Here is a 19,339-nt window from a genome sequence, read left to right on the forward strand (position 1 = left end):
ATTTCATTTAATGATTTCAGGCAGTGTATCGGCACCCATCACCCTGCGGCTTTAACTATGCGACTGTGCAAGAGATGGACACTGATATTGTCATTATAAGAAAATTGGAAGGTAGCTCTACAAATCTTTAAAGGCCTTATATGTTCATGCTATCAGCATGAATGATGGCTGAATGGAGGGAGATGAAGTGGTGCTGTACGCAGTACAGGCTTGGAGTGCGGTGACGCTTTACTAATATACATTCAGTGTTGTGGATCTCAGTTTCAAGTTATTTTCAAGCAGTTTTTAGGTGATTTACTTTTGCAGCCGAACTTCCACAAAGTTAAGATTCACACAGGGCTCATCTGAAACTGAAATCCCTTCGATGGGTTTGGACTCTTTGGTTTGGACACAAAACCAGAGGGAAAGCCAACATCTCAGTGAATATGGTGCACACCTGCATGTTGATCCTCTGCAGGACGGAGCCAGTAACAGTAAGTGATGCATTGGGGTGTTTGTGCATCTTAAAACAGAAAGTAACATAGAGTGAAATGTTGAAAAAAAAAAAAAAAAAAGAAAGAATAAAGAAACAATGTGCTCAGGTTCTGACATCTGGACACTCACTGATGGGATGAGGCGGTACAGACAGAACGCTTTGACTCTAGGGGCAGCCATAACTGGAGAGAAAGAGCAAAGTCAAATGAATGCAACATTAAAGAAAAAAAAAACCTCATTATATGGGAATGAAAACAGTTGTGTTAATTTCATGGACTGCCAGAACAGGTGACAGGAGGGGAGCTGTCCAATATGCAAGAAAGTAGAGAGAGAGAGAGAGAGAGAGAGAGAGAGAGAGACCCCCCCCACCCCCCCACCCCCATTCGTCAGCTTCCTCGGGGTGAGAATGAAATAAATAAACAATGAATGGTCCACTCTCTCCTCGCATCCCATCTCATGCATGGCTGCCAGTAATGGTCTACTGGGTGTCAGCTTTTATTGGCACAGCACAAAGCAAGTGCCAAGGGCTCGGCGGCTCGACTCGGCCTGTGGATAAAAGCGAGCAAAATGCCCCAGCAGAGCTCAGAGACATAGTCATGTTGGGCTGGAACGAGGAAGTGCAGTGGAGAGGGGAGGGACTCCGGGCGCAGCTCCATGGGGCCGCCGCGGCGCTGCGACCTTCTGCACATGGAGCCGGGGAGAGTTGGAAGAACTTCATACTGCAAACTCAAGGAATAGCAGGTAAAGTGACTTCCACCTCGCTTTTTTCAGCTCCAAAGCCGACCCCCAAAAAAGGGCTAGATGGAGACTTCTAGATTGAGTTCCTTTCTTCTCAAGAGTTTTAGGAACCATTTGGCACCTGACTGGAAAAAGAAAAGAGTCTCCTTGTATTCGGTGCAGGTGCGCCGCAGCATCAGATCCCGTTCTCCAGCAGCTCATGTAACGGTTTAACAAAACAGGGTACATTTTTTTATAATGTAATACAGTAAAATATAGTCACTTTTCCGTGTCATTTGTTACTAAATAGTCTGCTATTTAACGGAAGTAGTGGAATGTTCCCCTTTTTTTTTCCTGTCTCTTTTTCTTTTGGGAACACTTGGATAAATTATTTCACAATCATATGGAGTTATTTAAAAAATGCTAATGTTATGTCCTCAATTTCCTACTAATTATAGAGGAATTTCGCTCAGATTTTAACCTGTTTAGTAGGTTTTTTTTCACACTCCTGTCATTGCACCTGTTGCAACAGATGTGCGCACTCAGTAGACTTCATATAATCCCTCTGTAGGCCTGTCTGAAGTTTGATCAAATATTAAATTACACATTTTCAAGAAAAAAAAAACAAGTTTTGATTAAAACACTTTTTTTTTTGTCCTGGGCGGAAAAGCGTACGTGAAGATACCAGCGCTGCTTAAACAGGAAATCAGTATTCTTACTCTCATACTGGGGCTAGTATATATATATATAAAAAATTGATAAACCTGATAATTTCTCATACCGTTAATCTTTGTGTTCACCTGTTCGAACCACAGTCTCAGTTTGTTGTTAAACGTCTTGTGTGAAGGGAAGAAAAACACACACACACACACACACACACACACACACACACACACACACACACACACACACACACACACACACATGTAGGCAGGACTGATGAAACTTTTTACACTGAGGTGGAAAGTAGTTTATCAACGCCCCAGATAGAACAACTGAGAGGTTCAAACTTGAGGAAATAAGGTGTTTTTTCATCTTTTTAACATGTTGCAAAATAAGTTCCTGGTTGTCAAAGTTGATCATCTGAATTTTTTGTTATTTATATATATTTAGGCTTTTGATCACATTAAGAATTAATGTAACTATTAATGCTTTTTATCTCAAAAGTGTTGCTGCTGTGATGTAAAGCACTAAGTCAGTGAGTTTCCATTTGTTTTTTTCCAAGCTTAAACTGTAGAGCAATTTTGTATTTTTTTTTTCCGTAATTTTTAGCAAATATTAATGCATTTGAATTTGGCTTTCAAGTCAAATTGAATTTTTATATGAGTTTGAAACATTTAAGGGAAGTTGATAATTCACTCAAATCCCACTTAAATGCAAATATTCAACATAAACTCACACTTGGTAAAGGTAGTAGAAAAGATACGTTTGAGTCAGACGTTAGACCGATTGAATACTCGGAAAGGAACCCTGGTGCCTGCACACATAGGACTTTTTCATATCTCAAGTTGGAAGGAGAAGTGCAGAAAGTGCTGCAAATCTGTCTGCAGATACATCATCTTTCTTGTCAGTAGAAACAGAAGTGGGGGGGGGGGGGGGGTGCAGAGGAAGGCAGACAGTTATTAAAATGATTGTACTGTCTGAATAGCAGAGTAGTGAAGTGTGTCAGATGCAAATGAAGGAAACTTCTCTTCAGTGCACCTTTACTCTCCCCTCACCCCCTCGACAGGCTCCCAGAACACATCCGCTAACACTACCTACCCACTAACACCCATACATTTCATGAATTACTGATGAGATTCTCCATGTGCATATGAACAAAGGTGACCGTGCACCACATTGCTTGGCAGTGTAGGTTAGTCTCTAATCCTAATGGCTGATAAGACAGCGAACACAGCTTCATTACTACTCATCCGAACCCACGCGCAGGAGTGAAAAATTATTAATTCAGATGTTTTCATTAATCGTCAGTAAGTCTGCTTAGTGGCTGTCTAAAGTGGAAACTTTTAGTCGAGCATGTGAGGATAGAGAATCATGATTCATACTATTTGTGCATGTAAGTGCAGTGAGGTCAGCATTAATGTGCCATGACAATGAGTTCATATAGTGACTATTATATATGCATATATATGTGTTTTAATTCAGCCAAAATCCTAGCTGTCAAAAGCAGAAACATGAAAAATATATTAAACATGAAGCTCCCTGAAATAATTCACACTTTTATTTTGTTTTTAAATGTTTAATCATTAAATTAAAGATAACAGATTTTTTATCAAATTTATGCCAAAATGTTGGATAATACATAAAACATTAATTTTTGGATTATTTTTAAAATAATTTTAATGACATGAAACTTATGTCTTATTTTGTGACACCTTTTTCCCCCAATTTCAATACTTGAGTGTTGCCTCGTTTATTCCAGTATATACTGTGTATTTTAAATGTGTACTGTGCGCGCTCATTCAAACATACACACCAGTGTCTAAAGCTTCCTCCTGGGTATCCAAAGTTAACTGGTGTGGTCCTCAGTATCTGTTAACGGTTTAGTTGTTTCTCATCTCCACCCTGCTCCCTGGTGTAGCTTTTCACATCTCACTTTGAGCAGACGCCTCAACCCCCCCCCCCCCCCCACAACACACACACACACACACACACACACACACACACACACACAGGAGGAGGACCGAGAATTCTGTCAACCCACAAGCCTCTTCCTGCCTCTCCTCACTTGACGTGTACTCAGACCAAAACTTTTCCAGTCCCCCTGCACTATGTGTCAAAAGTATTTTCTGTGACTTCCATTTAACTGGTTGAAAGATTCCACCTGCCCCCAGTTCATACGCTCACACACACACACACACACACACACACAAACACTAAAACACACACACACAAAAACACACACATCCCCCAACGACAACCAGGACATGAGCAATAAGGCGTGAAAGTCCTGTTATTTTCATAATTACCGTTTGATTTGATTAAATAAATGTTTTCATCAAAGTAGGACTTAAAACATTGGCGAGTGAAAATTAAGACACGGTAACTAAATCACAATTAAACACTAAATGGGAAAAGTTTTTAAAATGGTAAAAAAAAAAAAGTGACATGTACAAAATAAAAACAGCATGAAAAGAGAATCACAAAATAGCTACTTCCTGAATATTCTCCGTGCACCTTACTTTCCACATGCCTACGCAAGTGGGTGGTGGCTGAATGTAGGAACTCTCTTTTTTATTTCTGCTGAAAGCCCCCCGCCAACACATCCGTGTTTCCCCTCGCACCATCTGCCCAGAAAAAAAAAAAAAAGGCACATGAGAATATACCCCCCCTCTGCCCCCGACCTCCAAACTCCAGATGCTGAAGAAGGGCGCTGCAGAGGCAAAGCCCAGCGCAGTAACACGCAACACCCCGGTGTTGTGCCGAACAAATCTTCTGCACCAGTGACCTTTGCCCCCCCTCCCGTCCCTCCTCCCCTCACACTTGCATCCTGGGCGTCTGCAGGCCGCCGAGCTCCTGACTTGACTCCGCAGAATCTTCAGCGTTGCGACAGAGCGGCCCGGTCGCTTCCCACTATTTGTTCCAAATGTGTGGAGCCATCTGTCAGTAAAACAGGAAGGCCTAGGTTCCCCTTCTCCCTTGGGCTTGTTTCGCTATTTTCGGGAGCTTCACTTCTCCCTGTGAGGCTGCTTGGACTGGGCAGCGGCCCCACCGAGGGCTTCTTGAAGTGGCGGAGCTGGGGCTGAGGCTGTCGGGCCCATCTGCTGCAGGCTTGGGGCCATCCATTATTAATGGGGCCACGAGCACTGGTGACTCCTCAGATATTCAGCCCTGGCCGGAGGATTGCTTCTAAATAAAAAAAATCTTAAATAAAGAGAACTTCTCTGTCCTTCGGCCTGCTTTTCTGTCTCTTTTCTTTTCTCCGCGCCTTCCCGTTGCGTTGCTCTCCTGACTTCTTGCCCTCCCATTGCTGTCTACGTCTCTGCCTCTACATCTATCTCGCTGCTCCTCTGTCCCCTTCTCCTCTCTATTACTCTCCCTCTCTGTCCTCCCCTCTCATTGTGTCTGATTGTGGCTCGCATGCGTCTGTGCCCAGGCCGCGGGCTCAGCGATGCATGCTCAGTAAATTAGAAAGAACACGAGCGCCGATCAGCTGGGAACGGCAAACACCCGTATCCCCGTGACCCGGGGCCAGTTAATTTTCTGCTTAATTTTGCGGCAGTCAGTTTGCATTTTTGGATGATTACGTGGCAGGAAATTAACAATAAATAACAAATGTGGTCTGAAAGCCCGTTCCCAGCGACCCGCCCGCTACCAGCGGGCCCCGTCAGCCGGAGCCAAGCCGCTCTCCGAGCTCAGTCTCTCTGTCAGACTTGTAATGAAAATGTCTGTGATTCTTTGTAATGTAATGTGGGGGACAGTGGTGTGTCTGCGGCGCTGACAAGAGTGATCTTGCCGAGGTGACAAAGTCATGCCGAGAAGTACACCCTTTACTCCACTCTGGCTTTTTATAATGTTGTTTCCTCCGCCTGCAGTTGATTAAACTCACACACATCTACATCTCCATCTCTCTCCCATTAGAGTACTTGCACCGCATGGAGACAGAGGAGGCCCAGGAAATGGCCCAGATGCCAGGTAAGAGACTACCCACTGCATGATTGAGCCGTAGAGTGCAGAATGTAGATACAATAGGCCCAGCAAACAGGCTCTTACAGCACCCAAGGTAATTTTGCACCTCCTGAATGAGACACGTCGAGGGGCCGCATGGTGAGTGATGTGTGTGTTTTCCGGTGTGTGTCTCCCCAGGCCGGGACAGCCCCCCCACCAACGACACGTCCGAGGAGGCGGAGGAGCCCATGGCCGTCCCCGAGGACCTGTCAGCCGGCTCCACCCACCAGCAGAACAACAGAGGGGACAAAGGTACGAGGCAACACCAAACGCACCCAAAGCCACCCGGAAAATCACTGATGCTTGTGCAAATTAAGAATGAATTAATCCAAGTGTGCGATTTGCTACATTAAATTGAGTGTATCCATGAAGCAGCAATCAAAAACGAGTCAAACCCACTGCAGGGCCTTTCCCAACAGTAATGTCATTACTCCCAAAGCATCCAAATCAGAGTAAAACGGTAAATGAAAGTAATGCCAGTATCAAAAGCATAACATTTATATTTATTTAGAAAAAGCTTAAATAGGTTTTTACAACTTAATCCCATACACATCCAGTGGGAGATATTTGCCTTTCCAAATCCCTTGCAAAAATGAATTTAAAGCTGCAAAGAGACACATTTAGGTCATTGGCAGAAAAAAAGGTAAAAAAAATGAAATCCCTTTGATCCATGGCATGTCATTAATAAGCCGAATCTTAAGGAATAGCTAATGTGGCCTTGATTTGAGTTAGTGAACATCAAGCCAGGGAATATCATGGTGAAAATTAGGATGTAGCATGCTAGGGGGATTCACATCGGGCGGCATATATTTATCTCAAGTCTCCTTGCATGGGTGGTTTGTGAAAAAACAGGGGGAATCATTATTGGTCATTAAAAGCTAATCAGTTTTACACAGCAAGATGAATCAGACATAACATCTAGTTTTCATAGTTTAAATAATACAGGTAATGGTTTTAAGTATTATAATTGTTTATGTAGGAAATTATAAAAATCCAATATTTTCACTGAATGTCCAAAATGGAAGGGAACATCACCGCTTTTAGGACGCACTCAGATGAGGTGAATTGTCATTTATTTATAAAATATTTACCAATCACATGGAAAGGAGATATGGAAGATATAGAAACGTTAAGACGGACAAGATTGAGATGTGAAATGTGCAAAAAGACGTGCAACTCAGCTCAACTGAAATAGGATGTGCAAGAGTTTCCTAAGAAGAACTTGCCATCAGACAGTTTCAACACTCCTGGAGATAAAGAGTTCAGGAAGAGGGCCAAGCTCAGAGAGATCGGTGCATCAACACACCACATAGGTCACACACCTGCACATACACACACACACACACACACACACGCTTACTCACAAAGGCTCTCTGTTTGACTTTACAACTGTTGAGCTCAGAGGCCCCCGAGCTCAGCGCAGGCGTGAATTGCTTCTGAAGTGCTGCGACAATCAACACGTGTTAAATCGAGTTAGGGAGGTTTTGCAGAGCCATGTTTTATACGACTGTGTACATCTCATCTCGGTCGACTGATGGACGGAAATAGGAAAATAATCGTAAAGCAGCTGATCTAAATGTCTGACTTTCATCGGTAAAGAGAGTTAAGAGGGCACAGCTGGCTGTGGCGTATATGACTTTATGTACTACATGTGAGTTTCTGTTCATTCCCTATAACAGTATGATCACATCGCATGTGTGTGTGCGTGTGTATATATAGGGGCAGAGAGAAAGAAGGGAAGTGCAAGTATCTGGTACATCTATGCATGGCTGCCTCTGTGATAAAAGGCCGAATGAGTTATAATTATCACCCAGGATCATGTGCTACTCAGTTCTCGTGAAAAAAAAAGACAAAAAGCAGGGGGACTATATGTGGGACAGGGACCTCAAAGTATCGAGAGCTCAAAACCTCAAAACCCAGGTTGTTTCCTGTTGCAAATAAGTCTTCTCAGCCCGGGATCGTCACTGTTGCTGCGCATTCACAATGCTGCAATCCACACATACATGACGTCGAGCATAAGGGAGGTTTTTGCGGCCCATGTTTCCATGTTTGTTTAGTAGATTGTTACAAAAATGCTAACACAATTAATTTAATTATCTTGTTTGCTGAATTTGAAAATTTGAATGAAGACATATTTAGTTAAAGTCATACGGTGGTACAGTGACCTACTCAACATCCCAGTGAAAACATTTTTTTTTCACTTTCGGTGATTCAGACAGTTTGCTATTTCGGAGATATGAGACTAAGAGGGAGACTTAGCTGTCTAGTTCCCGAAAACGTGGAGGCAAGTTTCTGAAAAGAAAGTGTGAGGGGAAAAGCAGGCTGTTTTTGGCGTTGAGAGTGTGTTAGTGGCGTGGTTTAACACATGTGGTCCCACTCCTTTGCACACAGGGTTATTTTCAGGCAGTGAGAGCAGCACAAGTCAGTAACAGGAACCTCCAGCCAGCTCCCTCTGTTTCCATGCTGCAAAACTAACACACTTGCTAAATGGCTTCCAATCTTCAAATTATTTATTCTTTTTATGCAAAAATCCTTCTTGTACACTTGTACAATAGCTTTTTAAATATATAATTGTAAGTCACTTCTCTCAGTATTTGTCATTGTTTCATTCTCTGCTGCAGTATGTTACCCCTTTCATCTTTAACCTGAAGATTAGATCCACATCAGGTTATAACCATTTTATTGCAACCTTCTTTGTTTGTCTGACCCTTGCTTCCCAAAACGAGCAAATCAGGATGTGTGACCGTGACAAACAAGATAAAAAGTAAAAAGCCTTCTTCCTATTCCCAATTCAGTCAGAACTTCCCCATATCCATGAGAAGTGAATGGCAGCCCAGTGTTCATGGTTCCCTTCTGACTGCTTTATCTGGCTGATAGTGTACTGGTGTACGTCTCAGCAACTGACAACCGCAGATTAACATAAAGGTTTTTTAGGTTCATTGTTGAAATTATTTTGGAATTAAGGAGAGAAACTAGCCGACAGTATACACCTTTTTATATTGAAGGTATTCCTGTAACCGTAGCCACATTGCCATCTGCAGATAAATGCCTCTCCTGTCAATACTGAGCAATGGTTTGATTAAGCCTTTTTATTGGTACATCGTTTTACAGCTCCTTGTTCACATTAGTAAAGTACTTAAGTGACCCAGAAAATTGTGGCAACCAGAGGTAATTTGGCTAAAACCATGAATACAATCAAGAGGGTTGAAGTGGTGTAGCCACTTGTGGAGTTTTGCTTTTGAGCTCTGTGATATGCAGATTCATACGCATGGTTTGTAACAGGTACAACGTAAAGTCTCCGGCTGCTTAGTAAAAGTTGTAATTCTCTTGTGAGTAAAATACAAGCACAACCTGATCTGAAGTGTCTGAAGTGAGTGATTCCCAACCAGGTGTGTTTTCCGGGAGTAATGGAATGTGGAAAGATTGTAGATAAATAAAACAGAAATTTGAATAAAAAAAACATTCTCATATTGAGTCACGGGGAAACCACTTGTTGAGAGTGTGTGTAAAGTAGTGTAGTGAGCAAACAGAAAAGTTGAAACAGTTAACTGTTATTGATAAACTGTTGAAATAGTTAACGTTAGCTATAAGTAATGGATAAACTGCTCAAATAGTTAACGATAGCTAACAGTAATAGATAGACTTGAAGAAGTTAACGTTAGCTAAAAGTAATGGATAAACTGCTCAAATAGTTGCGTTAGCTATAAGTAATGGATAGACTCTTGAAGTAGTTAACGTTAGCTAAAAGTAATGAATAAACTGCTGAAAAGTTTACGTTAGCTAACAGTAATAGATACATTGATAAAATAGTTCTGTTATGGATAAAAGGTTAAATAGTTTAAAGTAATGGATAAATAGAGAAATAATGTTAGCTAAAATGCACAAATGTTTAAAACAGTCCACGTTAGCTAAGAATATTGGATACACATTTAAAATAGATAGCTAACAGTAATGCATACATGGTTAAAAAAGTTAACGTTAGGTTAGCTAAAAGTAATGGAGGATTTCTCAAAATAGTTAATTATATGGATAAAAGCTTACGTAGTTGAAAGAAATGCATATAGAGAAGTAATTGATAAATGGTTGATATATTTAAAAAAGATGTAATTGATAGTACAGAAACTCAACATCTGCTTTTTGCACTTAAATAGAACATAAACACCATTTGGTTTTTACAAACAGTGAAGCCTTTTCTTTTCCTATACGTGCATGGCTGGTGTCTCTCTTATCTCATCTGCTCAGCAACAAGACAAGAGAGTTTGTCCAAAGAATTTCAACAGTCGAACAGATGAGCAGATTGTTGTTGAAAAAATGTGTGGAGATGGACGATGGAATTATGCTACTTGGATTGTAAAAATGATCATAAACCTCATAATCCTACGCTGTTAGATAGCTTCATATCCTGCTCTCTAACATTCTGTGCATTAGGGGATTTATGTGCTCTGGTTGAAAACAAAACTCCTACAAAAAAAACAAAACAATCATGTTTCAGTTACAGGCTGTTTTACAATTCCTTTCCCGTGCTTCCCTTTCTGTCACTTCTCCATAATTCTTGGTATTTCAGTTAGACAGGCCCTCTTTCTGAAGCTTCCCCTTTTCCATAGATTCCTATGTTTCATGATTTCCACTTCTTCCTCTTCGGCTGTACAAACAGAGGTAGAGGCATGGGGAAATCAGGCTGCCACTGTGACATGCAAACCACAATCTGGTGTAGCTGTGGGACTTGCAAGATCTGTAATTTTTCTTAACTGTTTCTAAAGTTCTCTGGTGGGAAAAGAAGGAGCAGGTAGTTCAGCACAGAGGGCACTTCCCTTTTCTGATCTCTTTGGGAACACCAGACATTTAGTAAAGATTATAGTATGGCTTAAATAATAGTTGGCATTCATCAGTCATGCAGCATTGACTTTCTGTACTCTAAAAGGCTTGCATTAGATGGATTAAAATGGCCGAATGCAAGTTTGTCTTATGTGTCCCTGCGTGTGTTCATCGCACTCTGTTGCTCTGATAGACACCGCCGTCTTCCTTAGTTTCACACTGTTTCCTGTGTCTCTGTTTCCTGTTTATCTTGCTGTCATTTGTTTCACGTAAGTGTGATGGTGCTAGATGATCTGTGTGTTTCTTCATCTCTGACATCTTCAAACAGAAAGCACGCTTATCCACCTGTGAAACCCTTATGAGTTATGCTGCTGGGAAATAAATAAGCAGTATAGTCTACAGTTTAGATGCGTTCGCCACGGGTCGATTTTATCTGATGTTTGTAAAAAAAATGTACAGGCTTTATTCAAAAATAAGGATAAAGTAAGAGGGGAAGCTTTTAAAGTGTGTGGATGCAGCATCCTGGTAAACATAGAAATGTTGCATTGTGGTCTAAAGGAGGATTTCCCTTGCTAAACCGTTGTTGCCCTAGTTATATGATGCCGTTAAACACAGTGTCTATCCCGACAGAGGAACAAGGGGGTGAACAGAAACACACTGGCTACAATAAAGATAGGTCTTATAACGGTTCAGTTTCATGGCTGCAAGAAACACAGTTTGAGTTCATCAAATTAGTCTTTCTAAAATGAGAAAGTACGTCATTTATTTAAACAAGTAAAAAAACAAAACAATGTCTCATTCATAGAAAACCGGAACTTTGAGGAAGCATCTGACCAAAATAAAAAGCAAAACAATTAGATGAGGAATAATTTAACTATGACAATCTGAAAAAAACTGTAAAATAAAAACACAAAAATAATGAAATTAAGAATAAACAAAACTATGGACATTCTTAAACTATGTTTTTACCTAGTATATATAACGACCAACATTTATTTGAAAAATCAATTCTTTCACAAGTTACAATAAGCAGCTCTATCTATTCTCATGTCACAGTATCAATATCACACTGATAATGCCCATCTTTAGTATATAACATCATGAAAGAACCATGCTCGTATTCTAAACCGTGGCCCCCCCTTGCCCTCTTTTCCAGCCTGTAACATTAAAGTTGAGGCTCGCAGTGATGAGGAGAATGGGCTGGCCTGTGACATGAATGGCGTGGAGGAGGAGGAGGAGTGCGCGGAAGACTTGCGCGTGATCGATGCCTCGGGGGCCAAGGTGAACGGCTCACAGCCGAGCCACGAAGCCAAGGCCTTCTCCTCGGCCGGCGGTATCCGGCTGCCCAACGGGAAGCTCAAGTGCGATATCTGCGGGATAGTTTGCATTGGCCCCAATGTGTTGATGGTGCACAAGCGAAGCCACACTGGTAAGCCACCCGCAATACTTCTTGCCCTTACTTTGCACCCATGTTCACTGTTAGTATGAGAGGATGGATGAGGGGTAGAAAGGTGTCTGCTGTGGCTCTCGCCGTGTTAAGAGCATTTCTTCAGACTTTAAATGGCATAATCGAAGCTTAGGTCCGTTGTCTCGTACTAACACAAGCAGTATCACAGTGCATAAATAAACTATAGAGCCTGTTCTTATGTCTGCAGTCAGCCTAATACTCAGTAGTTTGGCTCTATACATGTAAGCCTTCCTATCGTGCGTGAAATAGACTTTGAGCATACCATTAGCATTCATTATTGTTCATCTAAATGACTCTGAATTACCACATAAAAAGCAACAGTAACTGATCAAATTATTACAGCGATAAAGTAGCAGAGACAAACTTGGTCCGAAAAAAACATTTGCCCTCAGTTGAGAAACCGGATATCTGCGGCAATTAAATGAAATCTCTATGAAGTGACAATTATCTGGCTATTAAAAGTTTTTTCAAATTTCAAAATTGATATTCTATTGTAATGAAGCCAAACCAGTGGTGGGGAACATTTTTGAAAAAGGCACTTAACTGTCAAGCTTTAGAAACTAATGAAACTCAAAATGGAAGAAAGGAACACTAGACTAATGTAAATGCAAAAGAAAGTACAATAAAGATATAATGAAGTGCCTCCTATTTAAATAGAAAATACTCTGTGGTGAGTCTTTGCTCCCGAAATGCGTTTTTAATGAATTTCCTTTTTTATATATTTTTGCTGCTTCACTGGTGACTCTTATTTTATGGGGGGCCTTTGAGAAAGAAAAAAAAAAAAAAGCCATATTAAAACGTTCTCACAGAATGCCACAACACTCGGAGAGGCTGGATATTGGTTTATTCCAGAAGCGCTGATCAGGAAGACTGGCTCTCAACACAAAGTGTTTCCTTCGCTTTATTCAAATGAGGCTGAATTTGCATTGTGATGTGCCGCTCTTATTTTAGAGACGAAGAAGAGGAAAAAATGAGATTTTCAGATCAAATTGACCTAGGCAATGGTGCATTACGGAACTGGCAGGCTGAGTCTGAAAGGCTCTTGTTCGATCAGAGCGCCAGAAGTCGGTGGGGCAGGGGGAGCAGGGAGAGATAGAGTGTCGCTCTGCTGTGAAACCCTCTCTCAGGCTGCTGGAGCGCTCTCTGCCCCCGAGACGCTCCATCATCTGGCTTGTTCTGGCGCTCGGCATGCCTGTAGTGCAGCGACCCCACATTTATTGCAGCACGCTTCTTCATCCACGTATAAAAGACAGAGATTTTGTGCTTTTGTCGTAATCACTGGAGGGATCAAACATACGGAAGGTTAGGGAGAGTGGTGCAATGAACACAAACATTAAAAATCAAGAACATAAAATAAAAACATATAAAAGTGGGTGCCTGTAAAAAAACATACAAGTTGGGTTTTATCTGCCTCTTTGCAATAACGTGCATCTGTTGTGTTCGTGTCCTCAGGAGAGCGTCCGTTCCAGTGCAGCCAGTGCGGTGCCTCTTTCACACAGAAGGGCAACCTGCTGCGTCACATCAAGCTCCATTCAGGGGAGAAACCCTTCAAGTGTCACCTGTGCAGCTACGCCTGTCGCAGGAGGGACGCCCTCACAGGCCATTTACGCACCCACTCGGGTGAGTACGCAATGCTCACACTGAAAGCTTCTGCACTCGTGGTAACTCTTGCACTGCCTTTACAAAAAGCATGTCATGTTCTGCAGTGCATTCGGTGAGAGCTCAGTGCTGTGTAAGGGGAAGTTGACCGGGTGTAGATATGGTGTCGCTTTTTTTTTTTTTTTTTTTTGCAAACGCTTTGCAGAAGTATATGTTAATGAAATATTGGGGTGTAAACAGCAAACTTACAAAGCCCGCTATGAATAGCTCAGCTGAACAGTGAAGGGATCAACTGCAAAATGATTCTTGCACAGCAGTTTCAACTTAAATCAATTTATTTTACTGTCTCCAATTACCGTGACCAGCTTAAAACCAACACTGGTTAGTCACTCAGTACTTTTACCTATGTTTGTGACACTAAGCTCCAAGACCATTCATTCTTTCTGTTGGCAGGCTTTCAAACAGGTCACAATGAATAAAATAACATTTCTAAAAAAGGTGGAGCAATATCATCAAACAGCAGGACACTGTAGTTTTTGGCAAACATTCCTCAAACTGCAATAAATACTGTATTTGTTATATCCATGGCTGACAATGCTCAGATTTGGAGTTCTAGTAATTCTTTTAAACAGCAGGACCTTGGGATCGACTAAAAACAAAAAAATAAACTATGGCAGTAGCCAGACTTTTAGAAAATACTGAGGTGATTGGTCACTTTTTTCAATACTTTATTTATTCAACTGTTCATTTACAATATCAATTGATTATATTCCACAACTGTGGGTTTATTATTATCTAGTTTAAAACCCTTCCCTACAAGACCTTCCCTAATCTTCTGATGGGGAAATAGTCAATCCCTTATTTGTTAATTTTGTTTTCATAATTTTTTTTAAATATACACTCTATACATGTCACATCTCATAAATGACAAATGTTTTTATTTATACAAAGTAATCTCACCCACGTTGCTTCCAGAATTCCCCAGAAAAAACACAGAGCACATGACCTTAGTGACTTCAGTAGTAGCTAAAAAGATCACCTGACAAATCAAACAGTGTGGGCGGCACTGACAGGTCTTTTCGTTGGGTTTTCTGTCGATGAACCCTTTGTAGGCGGTACTCTTTTCTTTGTCTTACTACGGTTCACGCTAAATACCCAGTTGGTTTTCTTCTATTTATTCCAGTCAAACTGGAAATGTAAAATCCATCACTTCTTCTATTTTTCCAGGAAAAGAGCCACCAAAAGGGGCAGTTAACACAGCAGATTAAGTTAACTACAGGTTGAATTTCTATTGTGTATCTAAACCAAATATAGTCCTAAAGGTTATATCGTATTAATATCACTTTCATATCAACCAATACATACAATATAGCAGTGCCTTGTTCACCGATCTAATCTTTTCTTTTCGCTGCAGTTGGAAAACCCCACAAGTGTGCTTACTGTGGGCGGAGTTACAAGCAGCGCAGCTCTCTCGAGGAGCACAAGGAGCGGTGTCACAACTACCTACAGTGCATGGGGCTGCAGAACAGCATCTACACAGGTTGGTGACTCACGAGACACACACTTCACTTTCACCCAAATCTGATGGCCCACTTTACCCCGAGTGCAGGACTCGATATGCATGCAGCAGCAGTGCACCATGAAACTGTTACTAAAAGCTCCAACAAGTCAGGTTATGCAGAAGTTCTTCAGCTATGTGAAATGTTTGCAGAGATAATTTAGTCTGTTTAATCATGTTGTCAGTATGCAGTTTGTATTTGTTCATATATAGCCAGCAGTCATCCTGTATATTGATATCACTGTAGATATATTTAATGTGCAGAGTGCTCTAAACCTCTGCATTGAAGCCTAGAAACACATCTATACCTCATCTGTGAGCATGAACAAATACTATATTTATAGACCAAGTGTCTCGCACGTGTCAGAATAGTCCGCTCTGTGCTCTGTGAGAAAAAACACCATCAGGCCTGAAAATACCACCACGTGTTGTCAGGCAACCAGCTCATCACTTTAAACGGGACAAACACAAATTACTCTGACTCTGAAATCTACTTTTCTGTCTTGCTTTCCAGTAGTAAAGGAAGAAAGCAACCAGAATGAGCAGAGGGAAGACTTAAGCCAGACGGGATCTGACAGAGCCTTGGTGCTAGACAGACTAGCTAATAACGTAGCTAAGCGTAAGAGCACTATGCCACAGAAGTTTGTGGGTAAGGGCTGAAATCTGCTTCCTTTGTGTAAATACTATATTGCTGCTTTTGCTGATTAATATGTGCAACCGCTGTGCCGATGAAAGCTTTCATAGGTTAAGCTGCAATGTGTTTTGTGTTCAGTACATTTCCTTTGCAGAATGCATGCAGTGTCACAGAATTTTGTTTTTGCAGTTCAGCCTTAACAGATCTTGTGCCTTTTTTGGTTTAATCACTGTTAGACAGGCATATGTTTGAATGTTTAAATTGTGTTTAATCATGTACAATAATATAACATCAAGATGATGATAATGTTAACAAGAAATAGAGAGAAAAAAACGAAAATAAGGAGGCTCAGGAAAAAGCTAGTATAAGACTAGAAATACCAATATGAGACCAGAAAAGACCAAAACAGTGAGTCATATTCTAACTGACTGAGATGAACAAGCTCGGTAAAACCGTGGTGTAATCTCAGGATAGAGGTGAAAGTTCAAGTGTGTCAGTGAAGTAAAACCTCCACACTGCTCTTGTGTTTCCCCCCGAAACCCTCAGGTGACAAACGTCTGTCAGACCTCTCCTACGACGGAGGAGCAGGCGAGCTGATTCAGCCCCACGTCATCGACCAGGCCATCAACAGCGCCATCAGCTACCTGGGGGCTGAGTCGCTCCGGCCCTTGGTCCAGACCTCCCCGGCCTCCTCATCTGATGTGGGCATCGGCTCGATGTACCCACTGCATAAGCAGGCGGCGCCCGAGGGCCACACGGGGACGGGCCTCAGCCGGTCGGCCAAAGACAGCGCGGCCGAGAACTTGCTGCTCCTCTCCAACTCCAAGTCTGCCTCCAGCGAGAAGGACGGCTCGCCAAGCCACAGCGGCCAGGACTCCACGGACACCGAGAGCAACAACGAGGATCGTCCCGGCGGGGCGTCGTCCGGCCTCATCTACCTGACCAACCACATCACCTCGGGGGTGAGGAACGGCATGCTCCCTCTGGTGAAGGAGGAGCAGCAGAGGCAGTACGAGGCCATCCGGGCCAGCATGGAGATGGCGTCCGAGGGCTTCAAGGTGGTGACGGCAGAAGGGGAGCAGGTGAGGGCGTACCGGTGTGAACACTGCCGCGTTCTCTTCCTGGACCACGTCATGTACACCATTCACATGGGCTGCCATGGCTTCAGAGATCCCTTCGAGTGCAACCTCTGTGGTCACCGGAGTCAAGACCGATACGAGTTCTCCTCCCACATAACGCGGGGGAGCACCGCTACTGAGCCCCGTCCGCCAGAGAACACACACACCTCCACACAGACAAACAGGTGTATGTGTGGCAAACATGCACACACACACACACACACACACACACACACACACACACACACACACACACACACACACACACACACACACACACACACACACACACACACACACACACACACACACACACTCATGCAGATATGCAGCTGAAATAAATGCATAAGAAATACAAGATGTAAAATACACTGTTGATGTCTGAAAGTTGTGTTTTTTTTATACAAAGTATGCATGTTTGTTGAACACAGAGTCATGTACGACTATAAATCAAGACTTTGATTTTCCCCTTTCAAATGTCATGTTCTAAAGGAAGAGTAGTTCACCTGTCTTTATTTTTTGTAAAGAAACAAAATGCTGTTCAGTGAAGATAACACAGCAGAGTTACTGAGCCACAATCCTACATATGTTTTTAAATGATGTATTTACAGTTTGCCACATGTATAAAATGTGTCTTTTCTTGTGGAAAACCATTAAGCAACTTTTTTTTAGATGTAGTATAAAAAAGATTTCCCATCCTCACATTTACAAATCTTTTGACTGAAGTGTCCAAAATGTTCTGCAGTTGTTTTCAGTGCAGTAAAATCCATTTTAGAAAAATGAAATACAATCAATAAAAACAATCAGTGTAGATAACCCCAAACGTTACCTTTCAAAGTTTCAACCTGTTCTTGTATTTGTAACAACCTACATATTATTTATATCACATTTACACGCCTGTCTGTTTTTGTATTTATTACAGTGATCAATGTTTGTTTGTAGAGTAGTTAATAAAAGCTGCATCTCTTTCTGTCCAACTGTACTAAAAGTGTTTGAGGTGAAAAACAGGACCGCTGCTGGATTTTATTTTGAATTTTATCAGAAGAAAATGTTATCCTGGCCTTTTGTTTTGCACCCGATGGCTAAAAACGAGCCACCTGGGGTTTGAAGGAGCTTTATGCTTGCAAAATATCAATAAAGGATATTTTATATATGCACAAAAGGCGGGGAAGTGTTTTTGTGTTACTGTGGATGAGTGTAGTAATGAGGAGGAAGTTGTTTAATGACTAGAGGTCCACTGCTACTTGGGATCATCTCTATATATTCATATGGACGTTTTTATTTATTTTCATTATTATTAACCACCTGTCAAAATGTCCACGTTAAACTGAAAATCACTCCTGGAGTTAATGAAAAGTTTTTACCTTTTCTTAAGAAATATGGAGATTTCATTTCTCGCTTTCGAACCTTCTGAAATAATTAAGTTTAGATGTCATTCAAGATGCTGCTCTCTCCTGCCTGTCAAGGAAGAGCCAAGAAAGAGTGAATGACTGGCATTTGAGTACAAAACACACCAACACAGAGAAAATGTACTGTAAGAGGAGAATAAATAAACACCTCTCCACATACGATTACTAAGGTTTCAAAGTATTTAGATTTTGCATTAAAGAGTTATTTTCTTCACTGTTGTGGTAGTTATAAACCAAACACTTACATATTGTTTTTAACCAAAAATCATTCCTTCATATTAATTCACTAAGGATGCCAAACAGAAGGCTGAAACATCACAGTGGCATTCGTCCACACAGAGACCCTCGTGTTAAAATTGTGACATCAGGGTAGTACATTGTAGCATAAGCAGCAAAAACACACACACACACACACACACACACACACACAGACAACACACCAGCATGTGCCGTGTCCAGGACCTGAAGAGCCTGGTCCTCTGAGGAGCAGCGGAGGATCGGTCACTGGAGCAGAAGGCAGGGGCCGGGGCTCTGAGGGCCGGGCCCGTCCATGGAGGCTCAGTCGTGGCCGGCAAGGAGGAACTCGGCGGGCGGCAGCCTCGTCCAGATGGCTGCTGTGTGATTTAGCAGAAAACGGGAAGCAGCTGTGGCCAGCGCTGAATCCCCCCCCCCCACCCCCACCCCGTCCCCGTCCCCCCACGCTTGACTGGGACCCAACAGGGGAGGGAGGGCATTTGCATGAGAGGGATAATATGGCCAACCAACTCCGGCCCTGCCAGAATCCCAAATCTCACTTCTCCTTTTCAAGCAGCTGAAACACTCCTTTAAGAATCGGATCCAACAAGATGTGAGTACTCAAGGTGTTTCACACTTTGCATG

At 42.0% G+C, this 19,339-nt stretch overlaps 1 protein-coding gene across 6 annotated transcripts; it reads left to right on the forward strand.

The window, feature by feature from the left end:
* The first annotated feature begins 964 nt into the window (after positions 1–964).
* On the forward strand, positions 965–18,572 carry ikzf1 (IKAROS family zinc finger 1 (Ikaros)). 6 transcript variants are annotated; one of them, XM_054599806.1, is made up of 8 exons: positions 965–1,215; positions 5,773–5,826; positions 5,998–6,111; positions 11,831–12,103; positions 13,595–13,762; positions 15,156–15,281; positions 15,814–15,948; positions 16,480–18,572. In XM_054599806.1, exons 1-8 carry the CDS (start codon positions 1,071–1,073, stop codon positions 17,385–17,387), a joined length of 1,923 nt encoding a protein of 640 aa, XP_054455781.1. In that variant the 5' UTR covers positions 965–1,070; the 3' UTR covers positions 17,388–18,572. The 6 variants fall into 6 exon arrangements, with proteins under 6 accessions (XP_054455781.1, XP_054455784.1, XP_054455786.1 ...); XM_054599805.1 differs by having other exon boundaries at positions 1,054–1,215; positions 15,817–15,948; XM_054599809.1 differs by lacking the exon at positions 11,831–12,103 and having other exon boundaries at positions 982–1,215; positions 15,817–15,948.
* Positions 18,573–19,339: the final 767 nt, after the last annotated feature.

Source organism: Anoplopoma fimbria, chromosome 6, assembly GCF_027596085.1.
Source record: "Anoplopoma fimbria isolate UVic2021 breed Golden Eagle Sablefish chromosome 6, Afim_UVic_2022, whole genome shotgun sequence".
NCBI lineage: Eukaryota > Metazoa > Chordata > Actinopteri > Perciformes > Anoplopomatidae > Anoplopoma > Anoplopoma fimbria.

What these genes read in the sequence shown, in the direction of transcription:
- ikzf1 (XM_054599806.1), top strand. Translation starts at nt 1,071, where the DNA reads ATGTTGGGCTGGAACGAGGAAGTGCAGTGGAGAGGGGAGGGACTCCGG. An exon ending in GCAAACTCAAGGAATAGCAG is followed by an intron (nt 1,216 to 5,772) that starts GTAAAGTGACTT and finishes CTCTCCCATTAG; the next exon opens with AGTACTTGCACCGCATGGAG. An exon ending in CCATTTACGCACCCACTCGG is followed by an intron (nt 13,763 to 15,155) that starts GTGAGTACGCAA and finishes TTTTCGCTGCAG; the next exon opens with TTGGAAAACCCCACAAGTGT.